The 23,153-nt window shown below is 36.1% G+C and overlaps 3 protein-coding genes across 3 annotated transcripts; all 3 read left to right on the top strand.

Annotated features, from left to right (window-relative positions):
- Window positions 1-1,144: 1,144 nt before the first annotated feature.
- LOC142611079 (uncharacterized) lies at window positions 1,145-4,940 on the top strand. Its single transcript, XM_075783107.1, has 2 exons — window positions 1,145-1,224; window positions 1,569-4,940. Exon 2 carries the CDS (start codon window positions 1,572-1,574, stop codon window positions 3,318-3,320), a length of 1,749 nt encoding a protein of 582 aa, XP_075639222.1. The 5' UTR covers window positions 1,145-1,224; window positions 1,569-1,571; the 3' UTR covers window positions 3,321-4,940.
- Window positions 4,941-7,029: 2,089 nt separating this feature from the next.
- Window positions 7,030-9,281, top strand: LOC142609080 (exopolygalacturonase-like). The gene is made up of 4 exons (XM_075780714.1): window positions 7,030-7,283; window positions 7,502-7,810; window positions 8,405-8,920; window positions 9,045-9,281. Exons 1-4 carry the CDS (start codon window positions 7,164-7,166, stop codon window positions 9,279-9,281), a joined length of 1,182 nt encoding a protein of 393 aa, XP_075636829.1. The 5' UTR covers window positions 7,030-7,163.
- Window positions 9,282-18,971: 9,690 nt separating this feature from the next.
- On the top strand, window positions 18,972-22,217 carry LOC142609078 (exopolygalacturonase-like). Its single transcript, XM_075780713.1, has 4 exons — window positions 18,972-20,219; window positions 20,438-20,746; window positions 21,341-21,856; window positions 21,981-22,217. The coding sequence occupies exons 1-4, from the start codon at window positions 20,100-20,102 to the stop codon at window positions 22,215-22,217; spliced, it is 1,182 nt and encodes a 393-aa protein (XP_075636828.1). The 5' UTR covers window positions 18,972-20,099.
- Window positions 22,218-23,153: the final 936 nt, after the last annotated feature.

Raw genomic sequence — 23,153 nt, 5'->3', positions numbered from 1 at the left:
CTTCATAGCTTTTGTGGCTTATATATGTGATTTCCTTAAGCTTCCTTCTCGTAATTTCCTCTATTCAATAAACATAGAGATATAGAAAATGCCCACGGTTAAGCCATGCCATTTAACTTAAATAAATTTATGGTTATGGAAGTTACAAATTATTAATTAGTCAAGAAGCAAGCATCCCTGCTGTTTTAGGTCTTTCTCCATTAGTAACGACCTCAAACATGAAGATGAAGAAGAGTCGGCACTTTGTAGCTTAGCTTTTTCCTACAAATCACCAGTCGATTGTCTAAAACAACCTAAAGAGAAAAACAATCCAGAAGTAACTTGAGCTAGCTGTATTTATTATTTTAGGTACTTTGTAAGTCATGCATTCAATGCTATATGTAATATATGTATCAATATATTATGTGCAAGTCAAACGTTTTGTTTCCTCTGAAAAAAAGAAAAAAGTTTTTCTCTGCCATTGCATACAATTATTGCACCCAGTGCAATAACTTGAATCTCAACCCTGTCAGGCTTCATAAATTTTTGTAATTTGTATAATTCTGTTTGCACATATTTATGAATACAAATCTAAGTATCTGTCGTTGACTTTTGAAATGGATTGGAGACGTAACAATTTTGTTCTGAAAAATAAAATAAAAAAGGAACTGATGATGATCTATTTGTCATCCATCTATTGATTTAACATTAACGTTAATAGCAAAAGAGAAACAATCCATAAATTGTTGGCAAATTTTCCTTTAAAAAAAATATAAAGAAATTGAGCGATCAACGAGGACATGCTGATTTTGTTTAAAAGGTAAACCACAGAATCATTTTGGCGTTGACTAAACTATTTGCTGTCTTTTACTTTGTTTGAAAGACAAACCGAAAAGTCATTTTGGCGTTAGCTACTTAGCAAAGCTATTTTCTTTTCCTAATTTGAAAGGTAAACCACAAAATCAAAGGCTGCGCGTATTTGCTTTCTTTTCTTTGTTATTTCGTCATCAAGTACGCGATCGTGTTAGCTAAGCAAGGGTTTGAAGAATTACGATCCAATTGCCTAATTATTTGCTTGAACAGTGGCATACGTAGGTGGGAGATGCCGCAAGACATCTCTACGCTTTTTCCACTCTAATTTGATCATCGTATCCTTTACAGCATAGGTTCCCTGCCTCTTGCGGTAAAAATTTGTTTGCTTTTAAGACCTCTTACTCATCAACATTGGCAGAAGCAGGAGATAAGGTGTATGAATACTAAAATAAAACTTTTGAAGTTTGTTGTATTGTAAATTGAGTTGTTAAAATAAATAAAGTAACTTTTTAAGTTGCTAAAAGCTATATTTTTTGCATGTTTTACTGTGAATACTCTAAATACAAGTAAATTTATGTACAATATTTGTTTTAAACATTTTTTTTTACAACTTGCTATTTCAACAAGGTGTGATTGATAGATGAAAATGTGATGATATTAGTGGCCTATATTGCCACTAATCACAGCTTACTGCTTTAGTACTTGTAAAAAGATTATATATAAAAATATATGTATGTATCCCTATTATCATTGTCATGAAAAACTTTAAATTACAGGCAATGCTCAAGAGCACCCACATGACTGAAACTGCGATACAGTCAAGAGAAGAGGACGCTGAACTGCAACGGAGCACTAAGAAGGTCAAGGAGAATCACAACCTTGCCTTACCCCATGTTGATTCTTCCTACTCCTCACCAAAAGGGAGGTTGTCCTATAAGGAAAAGCTGCTAGGCGAGATTCCGGGGGCGTTTGAACATGTGTTTAACTTTGGACTTAACATGGACACCGAAGCGGAATCTGATGACGAGCTTCCTAATCTGCCAATCGGTGAGAAGGCCGTTAAATTCTCGGGAAGCACGAAAACAAAAATCAGAGTTCCATGGACCCATGCGATTATAGTCAAAGTCTTCGGGAAAACGGTCGGCTATCAGTTTTTGCACTCTCATATTCTTAGTTTGTGGAAGCCTGAGGGGTGGATGGACTGCATTGATTTAGGGTCTGACTTCTTCCTCATTAAGTTCCACACCAAGGACGATCATGACAGAGTTCTTAGGGATGGCCACTGGTTTGTTGGTGGACATTATTTTTCCATTAGGTGTTGGGAGCCCAATTTTAGACCTTCCTCAGCGAATCTGTCATCAGTGGCGGTTTGGATCCGTCTCCCTGAGCTTTCAATCAAGTACTATGCGCCTTCTGCTTTAAGAGAAATTGGGGAAGCTATCGAGCCTGTTCTAAGGATTGATGCCCATACGGCGGTAGAATCCAGAGGTAGGTACACCCGATTCTGTGTACAAGTTAATTTTAACGAGCCTATCATCAAGCTTCTAAAAATGGGTGGGATAGACCAGCCGGTCCAATACGAGGGGATCCATTCCTTGTGTTTTGCGTGCGGGCATGTGGGGCATAAGGCGGAGAGCTGCCCTTACAAGATTAACACTCCGGTGGCCGGTGGGGATGCAAAAGAAGCGGGAAAGTACCATGCGAGGATGAGACAAACTTCGTCAGTAAAGGCAGGAGATGCCTTTGGACCTTGGGTCTTGGTTACACGAAAAAGGCAATCCTTTTGGAAGGAGTTGAAAGATAAGGGTCAGCTTCCTCCTTCAGGGTCTGATAGCCAAAGCCCAAGGAGTCAACTTGGTTCTGACCCTTTCAGAAATGCAATGGGCTCGGGTATAGTTGATGGAGACAACTTTGTCGGAAAGCGAAAGCCCATGCGGAACCCAGTGGGTGGACCAAGTGGGGTTGAAAGTGCTGATAAGCCCACTTCATTAACCAAGCCCATAACTGTGGTTAGTTTATTAGACACAAAGGCTGTTGGGTCAGGCCCAAAGTCATCAAAGTTAAAGAAGAAAAGCAGAGACTCTGGTGGGAGGAAAGAGAGCAACAAAAAGATTTTCCCAACTTGGAAAGAGGTGGGTGCGATCTCTGTCACTTCGATAGTGGTAGTTGATGCTAAGCAGAGATCCATGGGCTCTCTAGGGTTTTCTCTGTCAAAAGTTAGGGAAGTTAAAGAATTTAGGGCGGGAGGTTCTGCGGCGCTGTCTGTGACTCGGAATGGGGCCAGTGCTGTCGGGGAGGCACCGACCATGGAGCTGTGTGGTGTTCGATCCAATCTGAGGGAGGAAGCTTATATGAGAACAGAAGGTAGTGGGGAGGATATGGAAATTATTCCAAACCCAGACCCGGAGCTACCTTCCCTAAGGGTGTCTTCAAATCAGGTAGGATTGAGCTCCTCTGAGGCGGCATCAACGCGCATTGCTTCCCTAATGTGTTGTTTCTTTTCTCTCTTTATACACGTGTTTCTTTAATTTGTATGCAATCTATTATTTCTGCTTCACACAAAGATGCCTTGATGTGTTTTGTTTAAAGTGTTTCAGAAATATAGGTTGTCAAAGTCTTCCATGCCATGAACTCTCTTCTTGCAAAGTTTTTCAAGAGTTTATGTTAGGATAGATTTTATTGTATTCAACAAGTGAGTATGAGTTGAGTGATTTATGACTTCTCTCATATGTTCATTTGTTTGTTGTGGTTTTGTCACGGATTGCCAAAGGGGGAGATTGTTAAGGACATATTTTATGTAGTTGGCAAATCCTTCAATAAAACGCACTTTACTTGTATTTGGGTAGATCTAGGATGTGTTTAATACTTCAAAGAACATGTTGTTCAAGTCTAGTATTAAAGCCATGGAGATTGGACCAAGAAACAAGTGAAGAAAAGGTATTTACTAAAGCTGGACACCTGCAGACAGCTGCTCGACAGCTGCTCGACTAATAGCTATCTATCGAGGTTTAATGAGGCTCGACACCTGCTATCTATTAAGGTATCTATCGAGGTTACGGAAATCAGAATTTTCAGATCTGATTTTTGGGCCAGGCTTTTGTATTTGTGTAGGGTTTCTTTTTTCACAATCCTAGGCATATATAAGGCTTATTTTAGAGGCCGTCACATAAAAGAATACAAGGAGAACATATGCAAAAGGTGACCGAAGCCTTATTCTCTTAAGAAGAAGCTACTGCGTTTTTGCGCCTTAGGGTTTTGTAACCAAGTGCTTCTTGATCTTCATTGTTGATGAAGTGAAGAACTTTGCAGCCAACTTTCTTCTTCCTCAAGTTGGTGAGTGAGTCACGTATCGGGATTGGTGCAAAGGAGTTAGTCACGTATTAGGATCCGTGCATTAAAGGGTGGCGTTTATATATTGAAGAGTTCAGAGGTTCTAAAGCGGTAGAAGCTTTCTGCTATAAGTTCATCTACGGGGATTGTAGAGTCTAGGGACAAAGGTTTTGTACTAGATTTAAAACTTCTCTTTACTAGAGTGGATTGCTTTTCGGGAAGGTTTCCTCCCAGGCATTTTACTGTGAAACTGGTTGGTTTCATTGATTTTCCTGGGTCATCATATCTTGTCTTATTTATTTTTCCGCTGCATATGATTTTGACATGATATTGATATTTGTTTGTTTTAACAAATTTATGCATAATAAATCTAATTAACAACTTGGATTTAAAACTTGTTAATTTGATTAACCGGGGTCTAAATTTCCTAATAGTGGGGTGGAAGTTGACGGCAGATGCAATTCCAAAAATCACAAATTTTACGTCCTAAATTTGTGGGATTTTCTCTTTAGTTTTTGGAGGAGGTTGACACAATAGAGGTGGAAAAGTCCTAGAACTTTTTTTAATATTTTTTTTCTTCTTCTTTTAGAGGTTTAGCATTCTTTTTATTGATTTCTTTTGCCTAACTATGTCTGGCTAAATCTCTAGTTAGGGTTAGAGGTGAAATCTAATACTCTCAACACGTGTTCTTAGGATTACCTATGTGCTTTCTATAGATTGATGATTGAATTTTGAGATTAATTTACTATTTGGAATCTTTGCAAGTTGACAAGTCCTTAAGATTTAATATGATACACAAACACACACACACACACACACACACACAGCCATACAGACATATATATCTCTAATGCTTCAACTCTTTGATTCGTTAGAATCTTAGAGTATATTTAATGCTTAATCTCTCCTAGAACATGTCAATTCAATTACTTGTTCAATCACTCATATTCAATCTGGTATACGCATTGACACCTCGGGAGTTCAGGGAGCACTATGTACAAATCATCAATAACCTAAAGAACAATTGCCATTATAAATATGGAGATGATGTTTTTGGACTTAGAACTCTTTAGCCCAAAAGAGAGTTTGAATTCTCTTTTACATCCAAATATTAGAAACTAGACTTTTCTACAGCTATTTTTGGTATGAGAACTTTCGTGTTGCTTCTGAAGTGTTTAGTGGAGACCACGATCATCAATTGGATTATGGTCGGGCCAATTAGATTTGGACGTTACATGAGGATGGATTCAACTTTTATCAAATAAAATATCAATAGAATGTGAAGAATCATGATTGGAAAAATAAATATGAAGGTGATGAAAAGTTTGCATATCATAATAAATAAAACGGATGATTTGTGAAGGAAGCTTAACGTGTAATTTGTAACCTAGCTAAAATGTTAGTCTCATTGACATCAATGTTGGCATATATTTTCTATCATTAAAAAAAACGAAGTCTTTTCCTCTCATTTGATGTGAAACATACTATTGTTCAAAATTCATATTTGTTGAAATTCAACCAACATTTAAGTCATAATCTACCAAAGTAAGAATAATCATGGGTTGGTACATGAACAATGATATATTTTAGGGCTCGTCATTGTTGATAATCGATATTCGTACTAAACACTTCAAAAGTTGCATTGAAGTTCACCTACCAAAAATAGTTGTAGAAAAGTGTCGTGTTTCACAACTTGATGAAAAAGGAGAATTACTCCTCTCCTTTGGGTTGATGAGTTTTAAGGCCAAAATCATCATCTCCATCTGCTAGTTAATTAAAACCCTTACTTTTAGGCCCGGTCAAAATTTGAATTTCTTTCGAATTTCATTATTTCTACATTCTTTTTCTCTTGATTATTTACAACCTAATTTCTTTACCACAAATTTGTCTTTGAACAACACAATTTTGTGGAGGTTGATGGTGGTAATGTGTCACAGTCTAGGGGGAGAAAGCGAGCAAGTTTCATGGTTGGAGAATTAAGGAGGGTAAATCGGCGGAGATTTTGTATTCTACATACTAAAAACCCATAGATGGACAATCTTAGTAGTCTCTTAGTCTCTACATTAAGAACCAAAAAACGTTTCCAATTTCAAACTTCTTAATTCTAAGAAAGACCATTGAAAGTATTTGTTGTTTTCATTTGTTTATAATTTGATAGTTGCAATAGAGAAGAGAGAATTTAAACCCTAAATATTTTATTTATAAATACTCAAAAGGTGGCAAAACTACAATATTGTTGTCATTGCGATTATAATAAATGTTCGTTGGTTATCATAATTATCAAATTTCTTATTTAGACAAAAAGGATCATGTCCGACTTTCTCGAGCATTGCACTGGTTACTGGCTAGTATATAATAATCGACAAAGATCTGTACACCAATTATAGTAATAATGATAAATATAATAATTGAAAAGGTGAGTTCAACCTCTCCTATATAGTATTTTCTTTATTTTCTATTTTACACTACAGATGGGCATGCTGCCTATATTAACTTTGGACAGTTTTCGGAGGTGATTATTTTTTTAGACTTTTTCCCCCCCTCTAACGGGAAGTATTCAATTCGCTTAAACAAGAAAATGAAAAGATCTTAGGTGGCTAAGAGCCTACCATTTAAGGCTAAGAAGTTATAGTTATATATAGTGGTAATAATCTTATCTTATAGAATAATGGGCCAAAAAAAAAAGACACGTTATAATCCTTTAGATTTATTGGCATAATTCAATCAAAAAGTTGTTAAAAATTTATCCTTCCATGGCCAATGAAATTGATTTAATCTTAACTGGTCACCAACGGTTTGATTATAACGATAAACTATTAATTAATTAGTAAAGGAGGAAGCTCGAAAGCTAATAATAGTATAGAAGTTGAAGTGTAAACAGGAGAGTTCTTAGCAACTGTGCATAAAATTAGTTAATATCAGTTGGATAGCTTTAATGGTGATGAGCTCAAGTACTGTAGTATAAATAGCTTCAAACCAAATAGGGAAGCCATCATACCGTACAACAAATTGGCAATAGCAGGGAAATAAAGAACAATAAAATGGGGAAGAATTTGAGCATTTTAACAATTTCCCTACTACTACTGTTGGCATCCACCAGTGCCGAGCAAGTCTTTGACGTCAAATCATATGGAGGACAACCTAATGCCGATATCACCCAGGTATAAATATGTGTAGCACAATTAAATACACCAAATTAACATTAAAAGTGGGTGCTAGTAAACTTAACTAGTAAACTCTTTTAATGTCAAATAAAAGTTCTCGGGTTCAAACTCTGCTTACACTAAAAACTCTTCGGTGTCTTGACCAGACCATAAAACATTAACGTGAAAAATGGTTGCAATATACTGATTTTGATTTTTCATAATGTGTTTATCAGGCATTGACAAAAGCATGGAAAGCTGCATGCGCAGTAGCAGGAAGTAAAGTTGTGATTTCAGCAGGAACATACAAAGTAGGTGTAGTGACTTTGTTAGGTCCATGCAAAGGTGCTATTGAGTTTAACCTTCAAGGCACCCTACAAGCCCCATCAGACCTTGCCTCCTTCAACGGTAAAGACTTTTGGGTTTCTTTTGAGCGTATCGACAGTCTCACTGTGTTAGGTGGTGGAGTTTTTGATGGCAAAGGACAAACGGCATGGCAAAAAAATAATTGTGACGAAAAGTACAACTGCAAACTACTTCCTATCGTAAGATTTCAATCTTAATAATTAGCATTTAAATTTCCTTTATATTTATGTAGATATATACAGATGCTACAACTTCAAGAAATTTAACCGTCACGAAATAATAATTCAAGCACTTATTCGTTTAATGTTGTTAAGGATATTATCATATTATTAATAATTGGATGTAAGTTTTATATAGTGAGGTGTCATGACTCACCAAAAAATATAATTCAAAATTTATATATGAGAAAGACCAAATACGGAATGTGGACACAACTTCTGTGCCATGACCCTAACTTGTGCAACTGTGTGCAATGGAGAAAAAGTGGTGGTTAAAGGTGATCAAAGTGATGGTTCACCAATCATACTCACATATAACATCAAGTTGTGACAAATTGTTTCGTACCAAATGACTTTTCTATACAATATTGTTGAAGTAGTACCAACCACATTCATTGATATATATTTGTAATTTTTTTTAATATAGTAATTCAAAGAAGCGTTAGCATTTTACTATAATATATTTAAAGGAAAATATTTTTAGGACAATATTTAAATGAAACTATGGCGTTCATATTTGGTGTTTTGATTTCTCTAACTTGTAAACATGAACAGAATATAAGGTTCGATTTCGTCACAAATTCAATAGTCCGTGACATTCAATCGAAGGACAGCAAATTTTTCCACATAAACGTTTTGGGATGCAAGAACTTGCAAATCCAAGATGTTACCATAACTGCACCCGGAGATAGCCCCAACACCGATGGAATCCACATCGGACGTTCATCTAACATCACCATCAGCAATGCCAAAATTGGAACAGGTGACGATTGCATCTCCATTGGTGATGGAGCCCAAGATGTTACTGCTAACCAAGTAACTTGTGGACCTGGCCATGGTATCAGCGTTGGAAGTCTTGGAAGGTACCAGAATGAACAGCCTGTTTCAGGAATCAGAGTAATTGGTGGCACCTTAAGCAGTACACAGAATGGTGTTAGAATCAAAACATGGCCTTCTTCCCCTCCTGGGAGTGCTTCAGATATGCATTTCGAGAATATTATCATGAACAATGTTGCCAATCCTATCCTCATTGATCAAGGCTACTGCCCAAACAATCAATGCTCAAACAAGGTTATTATAAACATCACAAATATATACACTCATTTTGATGTTAGAAGTTAAAGAAAGAAAAACAAATTACATATACTAACATCAAATTCTTGTGTGGGTTTTATTTTGTTTGTTTTGCTTTCAGTCTCCCTCGAAAGTTAAGATCAGCAATGTTAGCTTTAAGAACATTAGAGGCACTTCTTCAACAAAGGAAGCTGTGAAGCTTATTTGCAGTAATGGTGTTCCGTGCCAACAAGTGGTGGTTGCTGACATTGATCTCCTATACAAGGGAGCTGGAGGATCTGCTATTTCCACTTGTGTTAATGTCAAGCCCACCGTTTCGGGCAAGCAGAATCCACCTGCTTGTACCATCAAACAATAACTAAATGCCTCCCAAGCTATTGTAACTAATGCAGAATGAGGAAATACTATTTGCAAATAGGTTATAGGTGTTCTATTCTAAGTAGAATTTCATTTACTTCAGTCTATCACGTTCCCTTTTTCTTTATTTAAATGAAACTGTGGAATGTTGGATAGAAATTTTTAGAGTTGTTTAAGTTCAGCCTTTTACTAAAAGCTGCTGTGATCTGGAGTGTTGTGGTAGATAGTATTTGTTCTGTTACTGTAGCTGGGATATTTCAAAATAAAACAAAAATAGTTATTAAACTCTTTGTAATTTTTATTATTATTCACCAAATACATGCTTGTGTCCATGATATGGTAACATTCAATTCATCCGCATGAATGTTTTTAACGCCAAATTAACTTGCTCTCATACTCTTCGACGACGGTAAGATATAAACTCATAAAACGGACACCATATATTCAAATTTGCGTCTCTAAATATTGTATATTTTTAATATAGATTTCTGTAACTGCTAAATTTTAATCACTTTTATTTTTAAAAGTATAACACATATTATTGAAGATGATTATACCCCCAACGCAAAAATTAAGATAGGAAATAAAAACCAATTACATAAATATTTTAGTAAACTTACTTAATTTTCTTATTAAATTGAAGCGATTTTGGATGATTAATCTGCATATTCTAACAAATGATTAACAACGAAATTAATTGATGTCGAGTACCTAAATGGTTTGTTGCGCTAACTATTGTCTTTTATCAATAACTAGTCGCAGACTTGCGCATTGCGTGAGATAAGTTTTTTTAGGGTGATCTTATTAAATATATTTGTGCTCATGCAGGTTAGTGTAATATGTATCTGATATGATTGTGGGCTTCCTTTATAATAGGATCTTTTGTTACTCTTAGAGCAAACAAAATGACGCCCTTATCTCCACCCAAAATGTTTTCCTATAATGACAAGCTTTATCTTTTAACCTCCAAGAAATGCAATGCAATGGCCAAAGGATATGCCCCTTTAATATATTGTCTCTAACAAAATAAACAAAGGATCATGTCCCCTTTGGGTACAGGTTTATACGGAATTCAATTGTTTTCAATTTTTTTTCTTTTCTCTATAAGAAAGAATCATCAACCTTAACTAACCAAAAAAAAAGAAAAAGAACCATCAACATTAATTAGAGTTATAAGAAAGAACAAAAATAGGATAAAATTTAACAATTAAAGAGAAAAAAAAAACAGTTTAAAAAAAAATCTAAATGGCATTAACCAAGGTGGAGTTTTAAAGAACTCTTGATTTACGTAGAATATAATAGAGAAAATAAAAATGAGCCTAATACTAATTCTAGGAAACATATATAGAGAAATAGAAAAAAAGGATGCTAATTAAAGAACATTGGCAATACCATCAATCTTGTTTGAAGATTAATCATAGCTCCACTAATTTGCTAACTTTCAACTTTTGGCCGGTATATATTCAGGCGTTCTCCAATGCCGTAAAATTCCTTATTGTTTGGTTTTACTTGAATTCCAGCAAACTACCCGATTAAATTAAGTAAGAAAATGAGCACAATGATTCTAGTGTAGAAAAGAAGAAGAAGAAGAAGAAAGAATTCCCAAAGATTAGTAATTTGGCATAAATAGAAGAACGTATAAATAATTCATCGAAAAATTGAGAGAGAAAGAGAGAGAGAGAACCTTTTTTTGAATTCCAGCAATCTACCCAATTAGATTAAGTGAGAAAATGAGCATAATGATTCTAGTGTAGAAAAAGAAAAGAAAAGAAAGGATTCCCAAAGATTAGTAATTTGGCATAAATAAAAGAATGTATAAAAAATTCATCGAAAATTTGAGAGAGAGAGAGAGAGAGAGAGAGAGAGCGAGAGAAAACTTTTTTTGTGAGAGAAAACCATGCATAGGATGGAATAGATAGTTACAAATTTATAGTAAGAGGGTGTGAATAAGAAGAGACAAAATAATATTTATGTAGTGGGTAGTGGAGAGATGAAAAGGTAAGGGTGGAGAAATGTTTCCTTGCTTATGCCATGATTTAACGTTTTGATGCTGTTGGTCTAGCTTTCTTGGACTAGGATAGGTCTACATTTATTGTGTGTGCTTAGATCCACATGCTCTTAGGCTTCTTGCCTTGTTTATGCTTAGATCCACATGCTTTTAGGCTCCTCGCCATGTTTATGCTTAGATCTACATGCCTATGTGTTCTTTGCGGCTTAGATCCACATGCTTTTAGGCTCCTCAAAATGTTTACGCTTAGATCTACACGCCTATGTGTTCTTTGCCACGTTTATGCTTAGATCCACATGCTTTTGTGCTCTTCGCCTTGTTCATGTGTCTAGATCTATATCTTTGAGTGCTCTATGCCTTGTTCATGTGTCTAGATATACATGGTGGTTCCTATGCCACGTGCTTTTAAAGCCCTTCTACCTCTTAATATTTCTCTTTCTTGGGTTTTGGCCCTTATTGGCATGGTGTAGATCTAGATCCTGTGGTTTAGGCCTACGTTTATACACTGAGGCCTATATTAAAGGGTTTGGATCATTTCTTTTGCATGTCAATGTTTGCTTACATGCTCCTACGCATTATCTCCATGTTAGCCTCTCTAGATCTAGGCTTTGCCATGCTTTGCGCCCTACACGGGCTTGTGCTTGTGTGGTCGCATCCATCCTTCCTAGGGATTGATTGGGTATGACCATTTGTGAGATACACCCCCTGTGGTGTTGGTGTGCTTGATACACACCTTTCTCCGCTCCGTGTGATGTTGATATGCCTGCCTTCCTTTCTTTGTGCCACCAGTTTGGCTTTCCTTGCTTCTATGCTTTCACGTTGCACACTTGCCTACATGTTCATGCATGAGTTTGTGTGTCGTCCATACTCCAATCCAATGGAACTATGGACATTTTATCCAAACCTACATTTGTCCTCCTAGGACACCCCCTTTTGATTGATAACATATTTTTTTTCCTCTTCGTGTGCTTCACATGCTTGTTTGTCCCCCATTCGACATCTTTTCCGAGCTTGTCTTCTAGCATGCTTTCCTTCTATTCGTTTCTTTGCTTGTTTGCTGGCTTGTTTCCTTGTTTGTTGCATTTCCACGCATAGAGCTAGGATGCTTGGATCGAGGGCACGACCTCCTAGGCGCAAGCAAAAAGGGCAAAATGCAAGCAAGCAGATGCAAGCCCGCCAACGGGCAATGTTCAATAGATTAGAGGGCCTAAGCCCATCCCAAGCGGTTTTCTCTTCCCCTTTCTCTAAGTCTCTTCTCAAGAGCATGTATTAGGGTCCCCTCCACATGCCCCCTTTTTATTTTCCTACTCCTTGCTTGGGCCGCGTTCCCTGGGACTGGCAATGTCCGTTCTACATTTCCTATACCTTGTTGGGCCATACCATTGGAACATTGACAATGTCTAATTTAATTTTCCCTCTGTGCGGTTGCATTGTGAAGAAAATATGTTTACTAAAGCTGGACACCTGCGGACAGCTGCTCGACAGATAGCTATCTATCGAGATTTAATGAGGCTCGGCATCTGCTATCTATCGAGGTATCTATCGAGGTTACGAAAATCAGAATTTTCAGATATGATATTTGGGCCAGGCTTTTGTATTTGCGTAGGGTTTCTTTTCTCACAACCCTAGGCATATATAAAGCTTATTTTAGAGGACATCGCATAAGAGAATACAAGGAGAACATATGCAAAAGGTGATCGAAGCCTTATTCTCTTAAGAAGAAGCTACTGCGTCTTTGTGCCTTAGGGTTTTGTAACCAAATGTTTCTTGATCTTCATTGTTGATGAAGTGAAGAACTTTGCAACCAACTTTCTTCTTCCTCAAGTTGGTGAGTGAGTCACGTACTGGGATTTGTGCAAAGGAGTTAGTCACGTACTGGGATCCGTGCATTAAAGGGTGGCGTTCATATATTGAAGAGTTCAGAGGTTCTGAAGCGGTAGAAGGTTTCTGCTGCAAGTTCATCTACGGGGATTGTAGAGTCTAGGGACAAAGGTTTTGCACTAGATCTGAAACTTCTCTTTACTATAGTGGATTACTTTTCGAGAAGGTTTCCCCCCAGGTTTTTTACTGTGAAACTGGTTGGTTTCATTGGTTTTCCCGGGTCATCATATCTTGTCTTATTTATTTTTTCGCCGCATATGATTTTGACATGACATTGATGTTTGTTTGTTTTAACAAGTTTATGCATAATAAATCTAATTAACAACTTGGATTTAAAACTTGTTAATTTGATTAACCGGGGTCTAAATTTCCTAACAAGTGGTATCAGAGCGAGTACACTCTGATTGGATTAATTTCTTGAGTGTGATCCATGACCCCCGTTGTCATGGATCGTGGACAATCTCTTTTGATTCCTCCTTTATTTGATGGAACTAATTTTGCGTACTGGAAAGTTCGTATGAAAGTTTTTTTGCAGGCTCTTGGTGAACAGGTATGTCAAGCTGTTGAAGTTGGCTGCATTAAGCCAAAGATAGCGCCAGTGGATTGGGATGATGCAACAATCATAGAGGCAAATTTCAACAGAAGAGCCTTGAATGCTTTGTTTTGTGGGGTGACCAATGAGGAATTCAAGAAAATATCATCCACAGAAGTTGCTAAGGAAGCATGGACCATTCTTGAGACCACCTATGAAGGTACCAAGGCAGTGAAGACTGTGAAGCTTCAAAGACTCACTAGTAGCTTTGAAGAAATAAGGATGGAAGAGGATGAGACCGTTGATGAGTTCTATGCTAAACTCAAGGATATTGTGAATTCTGCCTTCAACCTTAGAGAGTCTATAGCAGAATCCAAAATTGTTAGGAAAATCCTTAGGTCCTTACCCGAAAGATTCCATGCCAAGATCACTGCCATTGAAGAAGCAAAGGACATTGATCTAATTCCTTTGACTGAGCTTGTAGGGAACCTTCAAACCTATGAGATGGGATTAGGCTCAATGGGAAAAGGTGGAAAGAGTAAAAATTTGGCTCTTACGGGTATAGAGGAAGAGATTGAGGACTCTAAAGATGAAGATGAAGATGATGATGAGGATGAGGATCTAACCTTCATAACTGATGAGATTATCAAGCTTCTTCAGTTTAGGAAAAAGGATAAGGGCAAACCTCCTAGGAAATCTAACTCCTCTAGGAAGGGTAAGAATGAGAAACCCCTCATCCAATGCCATGAATGTAAGGGTTTTGGTCATATGAGGATAGAGTGCCCAAACTACCTTATGAGGGAAAAGGTCAAGAAGTCAGAAGATAAAGGGTTGGTTGCTACTTGGAGTGACACTGAGAATGACTCTTCTGATGAGTATGTGGATGAATGTAGTCACGTTATGGCCTTTACTGCCTCAACTGATAAGGTGATTGTGGAGAGCGCTACTAACAGTGAGGATTCTTCTAACGATGAAATATCCAAGAAGATGACCCTTCAAGAAGCCTATGATAAGCTACGCACTGAATTCATAAAATCTGAAAAGACTTCTCATCTTTGTAGAAAAGAGTTTAATAAGGTAAAAACTGAAAAAGCTGATATGTTAGTCAAACTGGATGAGACTACAAGGTTAGTGGAGACTCTCATTGTGGAGAACACCTCATTAGAAGATAAGGTTAAGAATCTTGAGGTTGAACTTGGTCAAGCTAGAACTCAAATAGAGAGGATGTCTAGTGCAAAGCTTGAAGAGGTCCTGAGTGCTCAAACGCCTAGTTCTGATAAGACTGGCTTAGGATATGCTGTCTCCTCCGGCCCTTCCTCTTCCACGGCTTCTAGATCAAGGACTGTCATTGTGCCTCAATCCGAGAGAGGTAATCAAGGTATGAAATCCAAAACTGTTTTGGCTAATTCTAAATCCTTTGTTAGACCTTATGTTTGTCACCATTGTGGTGTTTCTGGACACATTCGTCCTAATTGCTTTAGTTGTATCCTCAAAAGCAAGTGTCGAAACGGTCACAGGTTTCCTCTCAAGGACCTACACCTTTGTTTGGAGAGTTATTAAAAGTCTTGAGCTTTTTAACTCAATTTCAGAAGAATTCTAATTCTTCTATGTCCTTTAGTAAACATACTAGGACACGTGCCTTTTCATCTTCACGGCCAAAGACTCGTGCTGTGTGGGTGAGAAAGGAGTCTAAGACTTAATTGCCTTTTCTGTTGTTCTCTGCTTTAATTCTGTTTATCTAAAGTAGGACTCTCTTTGCTTGATTTCTTTTCTACTATTGGAATCATGCTTTCATGCATCTGTATCTTTCTATCATGCCTTCAAGCATTTGCATATTTCTTTCATGCTTTCATGATTGTTTTTCTGTTTTTGTTTGGTTGTTTAGTTTTTATTTATTTATTTTTTTTTTAAATTGAGAAAAATTGAAAAATACAAAAATAGTGTGTCTATGTGTACATTGGTTCTTGGGAACCTCAAAATGGCCTTTGAAATAGAGTTTTCTAAACTTTGTATCTCTTGTAGCTTAGATGAGCATCTCTATGCACAACTAAGCAAGTGAGTTTTGTGGCTCTTTGTTTGTGATGAGTAAGGTTAAGTGATCTCTTGTACTTAACACTCGTATCACTTATTTTGACGGGTAGGACTAGAAAATTATAAGAGAAAGGCATAAATAACCATCTCACCACTATTACCCGCCAATCATGATATGACATCTGTATGCTTCCGTATAGCAAAAGTGCAACGTCAATGACATCTGTATGCTTCGGCATAGTAAAAGTGCAATGTCAATGACATCTGTATGCTTCGGCATAGTAAAAGTGCAATGTCAATGACATTTGTATGCTTCAGCATAGCAAAATTGCAATGTCAAAAGCTTAACATAATTGGGTATTTCTTCTCTCCTTTGTATACCCATGCATGATTTGCTTAATAAAAACAAAATATGCAAAGAAAATAAAAGCAAAAAGATTAAAAAAAAAAAAAATGCCTTAAATATGATTGCAAGCGTGTTTTCTAGGAGATGTGGGAGTTATAGGATGTACCTCAAAGGTGATAGTCCCCATCAAACAGTTATGATTGTGTGTGAGTTCAAGTGATTTTCTCATATCTCAAATCGTCATAACATAGAAACACTTATGCAATCTTGCGATGTTTTCACACACAACACGCAATATTCTTTGCTACTTTTGATACATGTACAAGTACAATGTGATTTGGCCATCACAAGGTTTACATGTGTTGATTTATACTCACTAAACTGTCTTACTTGTTTTTGAAATATAAAATCGATTAGACTTGTTTAGTGTGTATGTGTGTGTGTGTGTATTTTGGGATCCATGTGCTTAAAATTATTGTTGAGAGATGATTTTGAGAGGTTAAAATATTGGTTGGATCATTGGCTGAGTTGCATGTTTGATTGCATTCATATCTGTGTTTTTATCCTCTTTGAAAAACTATTTTTAAGCCATCTCGACACCTTCTCGATACCTCTCGATACTTGGCTTATCTGTCGAGATCTTGAGTTGATTTTTTATCGCAATCTCGACACCTCTCGATTGCTAGGTGGATCGATTGAGAAACTTATTGTCCCCTCGATAGCTTCTCGATAGTTGTTCGATCCATCGAGGTATGCTCAATAGCTTCTCAACACCTCTCAATCCATCGAGATCCTCTGCATGCATTGTTTTTCACATGCTTTGCATGTTTGTTTTATCTTGTCATCCATAGCATCTTGTTTCATTACATTCATGCATTTTTATGGATTCTTTGTATCCCCTTGATCATCTTTATGTTTCTCGAGTGAAGCTTTCTAGCTTCTTGTACCCATTTTCAATTGTGACAAAAAGGGGGAGAAATTGTAGAATTTGTGATTTCTTTCTTTAAGATTCTACAAGTTAGGGGGAGAAATACATGCCTTTGTAAAGGGGAGATGTGTTTCATCTTGTTAAGGGGAGTGTTTATCTCCTTGTTGTTTTAGGAGCTACTTTTAGCTTCTTGCTTTTGTACCTTAGGTCTTGTGACCGTGTTTACATACATGATGCTTATCAAGTGGTATATGCGATGATGCATGTTTTCTTCACCTACCTCTATATGTGTTATTTCTTTTCTCTCTTTATACACATGTTTCTTTAATTTGTATGCAATCTATTATTTCTGCTTCACACAAAGATTCCTTGATGTGTTTTGTTTAAAGTGTTTCTTTAATAGGTTGTCAAAGTCTTCCATGCCATGAACTCTCTTCTTGCAAAGTTTTTCAAGAGTTTGTGTTAGGATAGATTTTATTGTATTCAACAAGTGAGTATGAGTTGAGTGATTTATGACTTCTCTCATATGTTCATTTGTTTGTTGTGGTTTTGTCACGGATTGCCAAAGGGGGAGATTGTTAAGGACATATTTTATGTTGTTGGCAAATCCTTCAATAAAACGCACTTTACTTGTATTTGGGTAGATCTAGGATGTGTTTAATACTTCAAAGAACATATTGTTCAAGTCTAGTATTAAAGCCATGAAGATTGGACCAAGAAACAAGTGAAGAAAAGGTATTTACTAAAGCTAGACACCTGCAGACAGCTGCTCGACAGCTGCTCGACTAATAGCTATCTATCGAGGTTTAATGAGGCTCGACACCTGCTATCTATTAAGCTATCTATCGAGGTTACGGAAATTAAAATTTTCAGATCTGATTTTTGGGCCAGGCTTTTGTATTTGTGTAGGGTTTCTTTTCTCACAACACTAGGCATATATAAGGCTTATTTTAGAGGCCGTCACATAAAAGAATACAAGGAGAACATATGCAAAAGGTGACCGAAGCCTTATTCTCTTAAGAAGAAGCTACTGCGTTTTTGTGCCTTAGGGTTTTGTAACCAAGTGCTTCTTGATCTTCATTGTTGATGAAGTGAAGAACTTTGCAGCCAACTTTCTTCTTCCTCAAGTTGGTGAGTGAGTCACGTATTGGGATTGGTGCAAAAGAGTTAGTCACGTATTAGGATCCATGCATTAAAGGGTGGCGTTCATATATTGAAGAGTTCAGAGGTTCTAAAGCGATAGAAGGTTTCAGCTGTAAGTTCATCTACGGGGATTGTAGAGTCTAGGGACAAAGGATTCAACTTTTATCAAATAAAATATCAATAGAATGTGAAGAATCATGATTGGAAAAATAAATATGAAGGTGATGAAAAGTTTGCATATCATAATAAATAAAACGGATGATTTGTGAAGGAAGCTTAACGTGTAATTTGTAACCTAGCTAAAATGTTAGTCCCATTGACATCAATGTTGGCATATATTTTCTATCATTAAAAAAAAACGAAGTCTTTTCCTCTCATTTGATGTGAAACATACTATTGTTCAAAATTCATATTTGTTGAAATTCAACCAACATTTAAGTCATAATCTACCAAAGTAAGAATAATCATGGGTTGGTACATGAACAATGATATATTTTAGGGCTCGTCATTGTTGATAATCGATATTCGTACTAAACACTTCAAAAGTTGCATTGAAGTTCACCTACCAAAAATAGTTGTAGAAAAGTGTCGTGTTTCACAACTTGATGAAAAAGGAGAATTACTCCTCTCCTTTGGGTTGATGAGTTTTAAGGCCAAAATCATCATCTCCATCTGCTAGTTAATTAAAACCCTTACTTTTAGGGCCGGTCAAAATTTGAATTTCTTTCGAATTTCATTATTTCTACATTCTTTTTCTCTTGATTATTCACAACCTAATTTATTTACCACAAATTTGTCTTTGAACAACACAATTTTGTGGAGGTTGATGGTGGTAATGTGTCACAGTCTAGGGGGAGAAAGCGAGCAAGTTTCATGGTTGGAGAATTAAGGAGGGTAAATCGGCGGAGATTTTGTATTCTACATACTAAAAACCCATAGATGGACAATCTTAGTAGTCTCTTAGTCTCTACATTAAGAACCAAAAAACGTTTCCAATTTCAAACTTCTTAATTCTAAGAAAGACCATTGAAAGTATTTGTTGTTTTCATTTGTTTATAATTTGATAGTTGCAATAGAGAAGAGAGAATTTAAACCCTAAATATTTTATTTATAAATACTCAAAAGGTGGCAAAACTACAATATTGTTGTCATTGCGATTATAATAAATGTTCGTTGGTTATCATAATTATCAAATTTCTTATTTAGACAAAAAGGATCATGTCCGACTTTCTCGAGCATTGCACTGGTTACTGGCTAGTATATAATAATCGACAAAGATCTGTACACCAATTATAGTAATAATGATAAATATAATAATTGAAAAGGCGAGTTCAACCTCTCCTATATAGTATTTTCTTTATTTTCTATTTTACACTACAGATGGGCATGCTGCCTATATTAACTTTGGACAGTTTTCGGAGGTGATTATTTTTTTAGACTTTTTCCCCCTCTCTAACGGGAAGTATTCAATTCGCTTAAACAAGAAAATGAAAAGATCTTAGGTGGCTAAGAGCCTACCATTTAAGGCTAAGAAGTTATGGTTATATATAGTGGTAATAATCTTATCTTATAGAATAATGGGCCAAAAAAAAAAGACACGTTATAATCCTTTAGATTTATTGGCATAATTCAATCAAAAAGTTGTTAAAAATTTATCCTTCCATGGCCAATGAAATTGATTTAATCTTAACTGGTCACCAACGGTTTGATTATAACGATAAACTATTAATTAATTAGTAAAGGAGGAAGCCCGAAAGCTAATAATAGTATAGAAGTTGAAGTGTAAACAGGAGAGTTCTTAGCAACTGTGCATAAAATTAGTTAATATCAGTTGGATAGCTTTAATGGTGATGAGCTCAAGTACTGTAGTATAAATAGCTTCAAACCAAATAGGGAAGCCATCATACCGTACAACAAATTGGCAATAGCAGGGAAATAAAGAACAATAAAATGGGGAAGAATTTGAGCATTTTAACAATTTCCCTACTACTACTGTTGGCATCCACCAGTGCCGGGCAAGTCTTTGACGTCAAATCATATGGAGGACAACCTAATGCCGATATCACCCAGGTATAAATATGTGTAGCACAATTAAATACACCAAATTAACATTAAAAGTGGGTGCTAGTAAACTTAACTAGTCAACTCTTTTAATGTCAAATAAAAGTTCTCGGGTTCAAACTCTGCTTACACTAAAAACTCTTCGGTGTCTTGACCAGACCATAAAACATTAACGTGAAAAATGGTTGCAATATACTGATTTTGATTTTTCATAATGTGTTTATCAGGCTTTGACAAAAGCATGGAAAGCTGCGTGCGCAGTAGCAGGAAGTAAAGTTGTGATTTCAGCAGGGACATACAAAGTAGGTGTAGTGACTTTGTTAGGTCCATGCAAAGGTGCTATTGAGTTTAACCTTCAAGGCACCCTACAAGCCCCATCAGACCTTGCCTCCTTCAACGGTAAAGACTTTTGGGTTTCTTTTGAGCGTATCGACAGTCTCACTGTGTCAGGTGGTGGAGTTTTTGATGGCAAAGGACAAACGGCATGGCAAAAAAATAATTGTGACGAAAAGTACAACTGTAAACTACTTCCTATCGTAAGATTTCAATCTTGATAATTAGCATTTAAATTTCCTTTATATTTATGTAGATATATACAGACGCTACAACTTCAAGAAATTTAACCGTCACGAAATAATAATTCAAGCACTTATTCGTTTAATGTTGTTAAGGATATTATCATATTATTAATAATTGGATGTAAGTTTTATATAGTGAGGTGTCATGACTCACCAAAAAATATAATTCAAAATTTATATATGAGAAAGACCAAATACGGAATGTGGACACAACTTCTATGCCATGACCCTAACTTGTGCAACTGTGTGCAATGGAGAAAAAGTGGTGGTTAAAGGTGATCAAAGTGATGGTTCACCAATCATACTCACATATAACATCAAGTTGTGACAAATTGTTTCGTACCAAATGACTTTTCTATACAATATTGTTGAAGTAGTACCAGCCACATTCATTGATATATATTTGTAATTTTTTTTAATATAGTAATTCAAAGAAGCGTTAGCATTTTACTATAATATATTTAAAGGAAAATATTTTTAGGACAATATTTAAATGAAACTATGGCGTTCATATTTGGTGTTTTGATTTGTCTAACTTGTAAACATGAACAGAATATAAGGTTCGATTTCGTCACAAATTCAATAGTCCGTGACATTCAATCGAAGGACAGCAAATTTTTCCACATAAACGTTTTGGGATGCAAGAACTTGCAAATCCAAGATGTTACCATAACTGCACCCGGAGATAGCCCCAACACCGATGGAATCCACATCGGACGTTCATCTAACATCACCATCAGCAATGCCAAAATTGGAACAGGTGACGATTGCATCTCCATTGGTGATGGAGCCCAAGATGTTACTGCTAACCAAGTAACTTGTGGACCTGGCCATGGTATCAGCGTTGGAAGTCTTGGAAGGTACCAGAATGAACAACCTGTTTCAGGAATCAGAGTAATTGGTGGCACCTTAAGCAGTACACAGAATGGTGTTAGAATCAAAACATGGCCTTCTTCCCCTCCTGGGAGTGCTTCAGATATGCATTTCGAGAATATTATCATGAACAATGTTGCCAATCCTATCCTCATTGATCAAGGCTACTGCCCAAACAATCAATGCTCAAACAAGGTTATTATAAACATCACAAATATATACACTCATTTTGATGTTAGAAGTTAAAGAAAGAAAAACAAATTACATATACTAACATCAAATTCTTGTGTGGGTTTTATTTTGTTTGTTTTGCTTTCAGTCTCCCTCGAAAGTTAAGATCAGCAATGTTAGCTTTAAGAACATTAGAGGCACTTCTTCAACAAAGGAAGCTGTGAAGCTTATTTGCAGTAATGGTGTTCCATGCCAACAAGTGGTGGTTGCTGACATTGATCTCCTATACAAGGGAGCTGGAGGATCTGCTACTTCCACTTGTGTTAATGTCAAGCCCACCGTTTCGGGCAAGCAGAATCCACCTGCTTGTACCATCAAACAATAACTAAATGCCTCCCAAGCTATTGTAACTAATGCAGAATGAGGAAATACTATTTGCAAATAGGTTATAGGTGTTCTATTCTAAGTATAATTTCATTTACTTCAGTCTATCACGTTCCCTTTTTCTTTATTTAAATGAAACTGTGGAATGTTGGATAGAAATTTTTAGAGTTGTTTGAGTTCAGCCTTTTACTAAAAGCTGTTGTGATCTAGAGTGTTGTTGTAGATAGTATTTGTTCTGTTACTGTAGCTGGGATATTTCAAAATAAAACAAAAATAGTTATTAAACTCTTTGTAATTTTTATTATTATTCACCAAATACATGCTTGTGTCCATGATATGGTAACATTCAATTCATCCGCATGCATGTTTTTAACGCCAAATTAACTTGCTCTCATACTCTTCGACGACGGTAAGATATAAACTCATAAAACGGACACCATATATTCAAATTTGCGTCTCTAAATATTGTATATTTTTAATATAGATTTCTGTAACAACTAAATTTTAATCACTTTTATTTTTAAAAGTATAACACATATTATTGAAGATGATTATACCCCCAACGCAAAAATTAAGATAGGAAATAAAAACCAATTACATAAATATTTTAGTAAACTTACTTAATTTTCTTATTAAATTGAAGCGATTTTGGATGATTAATCTGCATATTCTAACAAATGATTAACAACGAAATTAAATGATGTCGAGTACCTAAATGGTTTGTTGCGCTAACTATTGTCTTTTACCAATAACTAGTCGCAGACCTGCGCATTGCGCGAGATAATTTTTTTTTAAGGTGATCTTATTAAATATATTTGGGGTAATAAGTAATAACACTCTCCCATTTTGTTTATATTAATAACAAATTTTTTTAAATTTATTTAAGAATCTATTTATAAATGTTTAACCATGGTTAGTAAAGACATTACTCATAACC

This window comes from Castanea sativa, chromosome 9, assembly GCF_040712315.1.
Source record: "Castanea sativa cultivar Marrone di Chiusa Pesio chromosome 9, ASM4071231v1".
NCBI lineage: Eukaryota > Viridiplantae > Streptophyta > Magnoliopsida > Fagales > Fagaceae > Castanea > Castanea sativa.
The sequence above is the reverse complement of the archived record's forward strand: the minus strand, read 5'-3'. Positions and strand labels throughout refer to the sequence as shown.